The sequence below is a fragment of the Solanum pennellii genome, chromosome 12 (assembly GCF_001406875.1).
Source record: "Solanum pennellii chromosome 12, SPENNV200".
Lineage (NCBI taxonomy): Eukaryota > Viridiplantae > Streptophyta > Magnoliopsida > Solanales > Solanaceae > Solanum > Solanum pennellii.
Window position 1 is genome coordinate 58,877,733 of NC_028648.1, and position 9,856 is coordinate 58,887,588.

At 36.3% G+C, this 9,856-nt stretch overlaps 1 protein-coding gene across 1 annotated transcript; it reads left to right on the top strand.

Moving 5' to 3' along the window:
* The first annotated feature begins 894 nt into the window (after nt 1–894).
* On the top strand, nt 895–9,621 carry LOC107007265 (homeobox-leucine zipper protein ATHB-15-like). Its single transcript, XM_015205812.2, has 18 exons — nt 895–2,015; nt 2,220–2,379; nt 2,486–2,586; nt 2,685–2,775; nt 3,563–3,658; nt 3,732–3,845; nt 3,937–4,020; nt 4,295–4,450; nt 4,538–4,612; nt 4,710–4,816; nt 4,900–5,092; nt 5,655–5,840; nt 6,425–6,505; nt 6,901–7,035; nt 7,119–7,444; nt 7,950–8,055; nt 9,029–9,178; nt 9,341–9,621. Exons 1-18 carry the CDS (start codon nt 1,810–1,812, stop codon nt 9,485–9,487), a joined length of 2,514 nt encoding a protein of 837 aa, XP_015061298.1. The 5' UTR covers nt 895–1,809; the 3' UTR covers nt 9,488–9,621.
* Nucleotides 9,622–9,856: the final 235 nt, after the last annotated feature.

Below are 9,856 nucleotides of genomic sequence, written 5' to 3' on the forward strand. Positions count from 1 at the left end.
TTTTGATTTAACACAAATTATTAGTTTTATTTTTGAATTATTGACTACCTTAAAGACATGCCTCTACTTTATTAACTAAACTAAATACGCCTTCGCTCTAGTACATAACGTAGTAAATTGTCTTAAATTATTGCAGGATCATGAAACTCTTAATAAAAAATTTAAAAAAAATTAAAAATATCCCTCAGCTAAACGAGAATCCAGAAGCATAATTCACTTATGTTAACAAGATCGGAATATATTTAATTTTAATTAATCAACTAAAAAATATTTTAAAACAATCAATAATTCAATCATAATAATAATAATAATTTACATAAAATTAAAAAATGTCTCCACTACTTTTCTCCTTAATTGATTAATTTCTAATTCCAATCTTTTTAATCAAATCATAAACATCCTTAACCATCCAAATGCTTAAATAATGTTTAAAATTATATACCCTTCTCTTTATATATTGGTTCAATTTCTAATTTAAATCTTTTTAATCTAATCATAACCACCCTTAACATTATACATTTTAGGCCTAATAAATAAGCGGGTATCCACAAGTAGACACATAAATTTATATAAAATTTAAAAAAATAAATATATTCAGTTTACATGATGACAATTTGACGTCCTACGTGACGTCTTATATGTTTTATGTAATGTATGACACGTGTGTCTATATATTCAATTTTATACAAATTTAAATGTCTATTTGTGTACTTAAAGTTAGAGAGCATAATTATTCGATAAAATCAAGTTAAAAATCATATTTATATATTATATCTAAATTTTAAGATTTTTTTTAAATTTTTTTTATATCAAATCAGATTAATAATTGGAAGATGGTGAATCATTTTGGAGGGGGCATGGGGAGGTCTCTATCAGAGATATTCCATATCTGGTGCAGCTCTGCAATCAGCAAAATGTCACACAGAGAGTACAGTAGTAGAGTACAGTAGAGTAGGGAGAAGTTGCCTCAAAAGAGGAAAAGAAAAGGTAACGAACCACACATTTGACAGCTCAAAACCACTTTACCAATCCAAACAAAAAATCATCACATTATCCCTCCCTTCTCTCCTTTCTTTACTATTACTCTCATTTTCCCCAAGTTTCAGTTACCTTTTTCCTAACATAATCCGCCCATAGTGTTCATCATTCAAGATCTGTCCTTTTGAGGAGACTTCATTCCTTACTATGGTCTTCTTTTTTTGATGATTTCTTATGTGAGATGTTGAAAACTGGAAAGAAGTGATAAAGTTAGGAAGTTTGGTTTCCGGGGTTTGTTTATTTTGCTTTACAAGGGTTAAAGATTGGATCTTTTTTAGTTTTGGTAGATACCCATGTCTAATCTTGTTTCAGCATTCAAAAGGTTGGTACTTTACTGTTTTGCAAGTGGATGACAGAGGAGATGAAGGTTACAAGTCTTTATAGTATTGGGGGTAGGAAAAAAAGTGATCTTTATGAAATAATGGTGTATTTAGTTGATATTCGTAATGGTTAATAATGTATGTTTAGTTGATGTTGGTAATTGTGAAAATTGCTATGTTTAGTTCTTAGGAGCTCTGAAATCGAAAGATATATGTTTTCTAGTGCTTGAGGCTGAGGGATAAACGCCGTTTCGTTTTGGTAATTGGTTGTTTACATATCAAGAATCTTGATTTTAGAACCTCCCCTTTTTAATCTTACCAAGAAAAATGGAAATGTTGTGGTTTTGTTTATAGAAAGACAAGTAGCTGAAAGTGATAGTGTTTGACTTGTTGTTGAAGACTTGGGAAGGCTGTGTAAACAAAAGGGGTGTTTGGATTGTAAGGAATCATAATGTCAATGTCCTGCAAGGATGGTAAATCAATTGAAGATAACGGAAAGTATGTCCGTTATACACCTGAGCAGGTTGAAGCTCTTGAAAGGCTATATCATGAGTGTCCAAAGCCCAGTTCAATGCGTCGCCAGCAGCTTATTCGTGAATGCCCGATTCTATCCCATATAGAGCCTAGGCAAATCAAAGTTTGGTTTCAGAATAGAAGGTATTGCCTAGCTACTGTATTTCCTTTATTTCATAACTACTTTGATTTGTTGCACTTGAGCTGAGGATTTTTCGAAAACAGCCTCTCTACCTCTGCGAGGTAGGGGTAAGGACTTGTGGGATGTTGTTAGTCCAGGTAAAGGATTCATTTTTAGCGACCCCAATTAATTTGAAGTATAATTGATTGTTTCTTTGCGTTGTATAGATGTAGGGAAAAACAGAGGAAAGAGTCATCAAGGCTTCAGGGTGTGAATAGGAAGCTGTCAGCAATGAACAAGCTATTAATGGAAGAGAATGATAGATTACAGAAGCAAGTTTCTCAACTGGTGTATGAAAATGGCTACTTTCGCAAGCAAACTCAAACTGTAAGATTTTCTTTCCATCATTGAAGTGAAAATTCTTCTTTCATTACATCAAACGACTATTGTTTTTTAGGTAACAGAGGATTAAAGTGTGATTCTTGTTTTGCAGACGAAGCTTGCTTCGAAAGACACCAGTTGTGAATCAGTGGTAACGAGTGGTCAACACCACTTGACACCTCAGCATCCTCCAAGAGATGCTAGTCCTGCAGGGTCAGTGGGATTATGGTTGTTGGGTCCTTTTCTTATCTTGTTTTTGGTGTTTGTGAGTGGCTTGTGGCAAATTTTTCAACTTTTTGTGTTTTTTCCAGACTTTTGTCCATTGCAGAAGAGACTTTAACAGAGTTTCTTTCAAAGGCTACTGGAACTGCTGTTGAGTGGGTCCAAATGCCTGGAATGAAGGTATATCATAGATAAAATAATGGACAAATAAATTTAGTTATTCCTTACAGCCAAGTGTTGTGTTTTTTCGGGGTTAAAGGGTAGGTGGGATGTGAAGGAAGTGCTGTGTATTGGTTATGTTCTCCTTCTTTAAGACTCACATGATTAAAAAATTCGTACAGCTAATCTTTTCCAATTAAAATTATGTTGAAATCCACCAACTGTAATTTCCTAGCATTGAGTGCATCAAATGGGATGCTTCTTTTTCTTTATTAGTATCTTCAAAGAATTATGGAGCAATAAGAATTCTCTTGGCTAGCATTATCAAGGACACAGTTTTCCAAACCATAATCTTAGACATATAATCTCTCTATTTCAATCTCTGTGGCATATTTCGACTGCACAAGGAGTTTATGAGAGGATGAATTTTTGAATTTGATCCATAATTTTTGTGTGGTATAAAGTTGTCATTACATTTAAGGGTAAAATGTGGAGTTTGAGTTAAATTGTTTCCAAATATAGAATATTGCGATCTTTATGCAACAAACTAAAAAAGAAATGTTGTTGCATAAATTGGAAACGAGGGAGTATAAATTTATATTGTGTTATAAATCATATGGTTTGAAATGTATAGTCCATAACTATGTCTTTCATGCGATTGTTATTCACCCTGTAGACCTCTCTGCTTGTGAGGACTATATTAGTGCTAAGCTACCTTTTCTCTCACGTTAATTGTAGCTATATCACTAGTATGTTTTTCCATGCGGGAGTAACTGTTCCTAATCATTGCTCATGCTATTATGTCTAGCCTGGTCCGGATTCCATTGGAATCATTGCTATTTCTCATGGTTGCACTGGCGTGGCAGCAAGAGCTTGTGGCCTGGTTGGTTTAGATCCAACGAGGGTAAGTTGGTTATCTATTCTGAGGTCTTCTTTGGGATTATAATTTGAAAATTAATTGGCTGAGCTCCCTCTAGGTTGCTGAGATCCTTAAGGATCGCCCTTCCTGGTATCGCGACTGCCGGGCTGTTGAAGTTCTAAACATGCTGCCCACTGCCAATGGTGGAACCATTGAACTTCTTTACATGCAGGTAGGTCATTAGTATCCCAATTTTTCACTACTTGCACCTTCAGTCCTTTTATGCTTGCTTGATGATCTTATGGAAACTTCTTACTGTTTAGCTTTATGCTCCAACAACTTTGGCGCCTCCTCGTGACTTCTGGCTGTTACGCTATACTACTGTTACGGATGATGGTAGCTTTGTGGTATGAGATATGTTTTTCACTGTTGGTTTCTTAAATCAAGAGATTTATTTTCAGCCATCCCCAGAAGATATACAGTATCACTTTCATGATGTTTATGAGTATCACACACAATGTGACTGCTGAAATATTGTTTTTCCCCTTAAAATGCTTGAGTATGTCTCTAATATAATTCAAACAGTAACCTGTTTGGTGGACATATTCATTTTTCTTGATGTGACCTGCAACTAGATTTGGTATTCCTCATCAATCAATATTTCATTTAATAAATGCACAGGTTTGTGAAAGGTCATTAGGAAATACTCAAAATGGTCCAAGTATGCCGCAAGTTCAGAATTTTGTGAGAGCGGAAATGCTGCCTAGCGGATACCTGATTCGGCCTTGTGAGGGAGGCGGCTCTATTGTCCATATTGTAGATCATATGAATTTAGAGGTAAAGGTGTCATCTATTATGTTTGAAAATATATCACTTTCAGTAGCTTACATGTTACAGTTTATGTATCATTATTATTATTGCCAGGCATGGAGTGTGCCAGAAGTGTTGCGTCCACTGTATGAGTCATCTGCAGTGCTTGCTCAGAAGACAACAATGGCAGTAAGAACTTCTACCGAATCTGATGCAACATGCATGTAAGACGAGAACACTATTTGTACTTCAGATGCTCGATATCATTGTGTTCCTTTCCATGCAGGCACTACGCCAACTGAGGCAGTTAACCTTGGAAGTTTCACAGCCTAATGTCACTAACTGGGGAAGGAGACCAGCAGCTCTACGGGCATTAAGCAAGAGGTTGAACAGGTCTGAAGCTAGCTTTTGATGAATGTTGTTTCTGCTTTGTTTGAGTTACTCACTGTTCACTATTCATTACACTATTTTGGCAGAGGGTTCAATGAGGCTCTCAATGGTTTCTCCAGTGAAGGCTGGTCTATGCTGGATAATGATGGAATGGATGATGTCACCATCCTTGTTAACTCCTCCCCCGACAAATTGATGGGTTTAAACCTTTCTTTTTCTGATGGATTTACTTCTCTTAGCAATGCAGTTTTGTGTGCAAAAGCATCTATGCTTCTACAGGTCAGCTGAATCAGTATGTTTATGCTAAAATTATACAATTTACAGGCTTTCTTGTTTTTGATAAATTGGACAAATAATTAATTCACCATGTTTCTCAAGCTCACTTCATTCTCTAACTGGTTGAATGACTGTTTGCATTCTGATACTTTAATTCCAAGATGATTAAGAAGACTGATTGATGAGAATCATCAAGTTAATGGGCTTACTTGGTTGTTCTCTTGTCTTCCGAGTCTTTGTGCTTGGGCTGCAAAAAGACTTTATTTCGTGGTCGGTATACAATAGAAACAACCAATTTTAAGGAAAAACACCATTTTACTACATTGATAGTGTAGCTAGATTGGCTTGTTCTGGATATTTCTTGCTTGAAAAATCATAAAATGGTTAAATGGAGGTCTTGTTCTCAAAGTTTGTGTACTCTGTTATTACCTGTGATTACTACTTCTCCTAATCGATTTCTTTACACAAAACGTCTTCCTTCTTTTTTGGGGGAATTTATGTACTTTATCCTGACTTGACCATATTATTTTCTTGCTTTTTTGACATCTTCTTTTTTCTTGTTCAGAGTGTTACTCCTGCGATACTTCTCAGGTTTTTGCGTGAGCATCGATCAGAATGGGTAGACAACAATATTGATGCTTACTCAGCTGCAGCTGTTAAAGTTGGTCCTTGCAGCCTACCTGGGGTCCGAGTCTCTAACTTTGGGGGTCAAGTGATACTTCCACTGGCACACACTGTTGAACATGAAGAGGCAAGTGTTTAGTTATTATTTAGTCAATGGCATGCCTATCTTTCTATCTTCTGTGGATACTGTTAGAGTCCCACATTGATGGGTGAAATGGACCGGTGCTCTGCTTCTTTGGACTTGTACAATCCTCCTCTCATGAGCTATATTTTGGGATTGAATTAGGCCCAAGTGTCATATGCTTACATGGTATGAGAGCCCATCCCTTCCCAGTTCTTGTTTCACCCGATGTGGCCCCCCTCTCTTATCTTGTCCATGCTCCAGTTTTGATTATTATTTAGTTTTAATTAATGTTTAAGTTGAAGCAGTTCTATATACATTTCCACTTATTTTATATTTTTCTTGAAATTTCTATCATTTCTATGTTATTTATCTTCTTTTTATTTTTATCATATTATTTATAAAATATTAAAAATTAAAGATCCACCGGGCTTACGCCCATGGCCTTGTGCCTTCTAAAACACTAGCCCTCAGCTCATGAGCTAGTTTTTGGGTTGAGTTAGTTGTATGGTCCATTTCCTTGACAAATACTAGTCGATCCCTGGTCAATTGTCACTAATGTTGATCACAAGCTCCTTTGTGCTCAGTAGTTGCTGGAGGTCATTAAGTTGGAAGGAGTTTTCCATTCCCCAGAAGACGTTATAATGCCAAGAGATATGTTTCTATTGCAAGTAAGTTCTATTCCTGAACATGTGAATATTGTTCCTATGTAGAGAAATTTTACTGGTTCTAACAAAATTCATAGCTTTATATAAGCAGACTTAATACTAGATGGTGGGCTATGTAGTTGTTTGAGAAGCTTCAGTTAACTCTGGTTTTGGACGACCATCCAGATCCACCAGAAATTTGGTATAGATAACTGTTCTCGTGATCTACTAAAACTCTAAACAGGCTAATACCAAATAGTGAGCATCCAGATTCTTGATTCCTCTGTTAAGATGCCACAAGATTTGACGGAGTCAAAATATTGGTCAAACCTGTATAGAAATTTGAGTACACAGGGTTAAAATGGCTGTTTTGACTCGAAACGTAGTTTACAATGCTTTGCCTTCTGTGCTTTTGGCAGTTGTGCAGTGGAATGGATGAAAATGCTGTTGGTACCTGTGCTGAACTCGTTTTTGCTCCAATTGATGCCTCATTTGCCGATGATACACCACTCCTTCCTTCTGGGTTTCGCATTATTCCTTTAGACTCTGCTAAGGTATCATGTTCATCACTTGATCACTTCTTATTCCGCTGTTTCCTTGTTATCCACAGAGTAATTTGAGATTCAATTTCATGCAGGAAGCCTCCAGTCCAAATCGCACCCTTGATCTTACTTCTGCTCTTGAAACTGGGCCAGTAGGAAGTAAGTTGGCTAATGATCTCAAGTCAACTGGTGGCACATCAAAATCTATTATGACAATTGCTTTCCAGTTTGCATTTGAAAGCCACATGCAAGAGAATGTTGCATCAATGGCTAGAAAATATGTACGAAGCTTCATTTCATCTGTTCAAAGGGTCGCATTAGCACTTTCTCCATCTAACTTCGGTTCCCTGGGAGGCCTTCGTCTGCCGCTGGGGACTCCTGAAGCACATACACTGTCTCAGTGGATCTGCCAAAGTTACAGGTGCGGCATATACTTGCATGTTGCTTAAGATATAAGTGTATGATTTTCTTAGTCCAATTCTTTAATGAAGCACATGGTCGTAACAGCCAATTTTGGTTTAGATGTATAGTGGTCATATCATGATATATCTTGTTTTCCATGTTCAATGAACTGTACAATCTGTTTCCATTTGATGTATCATGGTTTTTGGCAACCTATATTGGTTCTGTTGTATAATGCTCATGCCGCATGTTTCATCTTTCTGCAGTCAATTAACCATTCAATCTATTTCCAGTCGTTTGTATTTATCTTCTGCTATTGCTAAGATGTGTTGCTTGCCTCTAAAACAAGAGAGATTTGATTCCTCTTTGTTTTAAGAATGATTTGTTTTTCATTTCCGCATGTGCTGATGTGCAAATGATGTTTACTTGTTTCCGTTTAGAATTTATCTTGAATAGGGGATTAGTATGAGGAGGATATTGCATCTCTGAACAAGTGTTTGATTCTGTTCTCCCCTTTGTACCAGGCGATTTCTGGGTGTGGAGCTTCCAAAATTGAGAAGTGAAGGAAGTGAGTCTCTCCTTGATAGCCTATGGCATCACTCAGATGCTATTATCTGCTGCTCTGCAAAGGTTTGCGTTATAAAGCTGTCTTTCTCTGCAGTTTCTTATGCTCGTGTAACCTTAGCAAAACCTCAGAATTCAAGTACTTATCCCGTTCCAATTGTTGTGATGTACTTTGACTTGGAACGATCCGAGTTTTAAGAAAGAAAGACTTCATAAACTTGTGCTCTATAATAAGTCATAAATATTTTTGTAGCTATAAGTTATCCTAAGTTTAAAATTCACTTGTGTCTAAATATAGGAAGGTGTTATTCTTTTACAAGTTTCCGTTTGAAATGCTTTTCTTGAAGCCAACAGTCCATCACAAACCTCTCTACCTCCACTAGTTAGGGATAAGGTCTGCATACACCCTACCTTCTCCAGGCCCCTGACCTAGGGGATTACTCTAGGTATGTTGTAAGGGGCCATTTGGTAGAGTGTATTAGGAACAATAATGCGTGCATTAGCCTTGTGTATTACTAATACCTTGTTTGATTCTCTTTTTTCAACCTATATGTGTATAACTATGTATTACTTATACCATGAATTTCTAGGTATTAGCAATGCAATGATTTTAATGCATGCATTACCATGATTAAATACTTAATCGCTCCTCAACCTTTTTTTTTAGACTTTTCACTATAATAGCGGAGGGTATCTTTGTAAATAATATATTTTTTTTCAATTCATACTATTTTAATGCATCAAACCAAACAATGGATAAGAATAATCTATGTATAATTAATGCAAGCATAATTAATACATTCTATTTAGCATTATTTTTATACACTCTATCAAACGACTGCTACATATATCGCATAAATTGGGATATAGGGGGTATATCTAGTTCTGGAAAATATTCAGCAAGACTACGCATTAGAAGCAAAACTTATTGATTGCGACTTTGGCTTTTTACATCATTTGTGTTGTTAGTAGTTGTCTCATCTACAATCAGTTTTTAAATCTTTTAGTATATGGGTGCTGAAGTTCAATATTTATGCAGGCTTTGCCAGTTTTCACATTTGCAAACCAGGGTGGTCTTGACATGCTCGAGACAACCTTGGTTGCGCTTCAAGATATCTCTTTGGAGAAAATATTTGACGAACACGGAAGGAAAAATCTCTGCTCTGAGTTCCCACAGATAATGCAACAGGTTGGTAACTCCTTTGTGAGGAATCTATTACAGTGTGCTATTATACACCTGTCTAACTTAGCCAGTATAGTTGAAATGAAAATATAGTGATTCTCCATCTGTACTGAGATAGCGGGAGCATACAAGTATGTAGCAAACATGTTAACTCTCATATTATGACAGGGTTTTGCATGTCTACAAGGCGGAATCTGTTTATCGAGCATGGGTAGGCCTGTTTCTTATGAGAAAGCTGTGGCTTGGAAGGTTCTGAATGAAGAAGATACTGCTCATTGTATTGGTTTTATGTTTGTGAATTGGTCGTTTGTTTAAATTTGTTATCAGTAAACTTAAGCTACATACATATCTACAAACCATTTTGAACTAGTTTGGCTTTTTGTGCTTTTGTTGCTACTCAATGTGACATGAAATCTTTTGGAATGTGATTACAAGATGTCTGGTGTCTGCATTTGATCCAACAAATTTGGATTTGTGCCAAGTAAGACTTCACTTGGGGGGAAACGCCTCTAACTAAGGTTTTTTTTTCATACTAAGGGTTCGAATTCGAGATTTTTGGCTAAGGGAAGAGTGGTCCTATTTATTGTACCAATTAAGTAGTAGCAGACTTTGGGTGGTCTAGGTGTTGATTCAACAGATGCTCTTATTTTAGGATGATTTTTTAAATTTTATCCTTTCAATTCA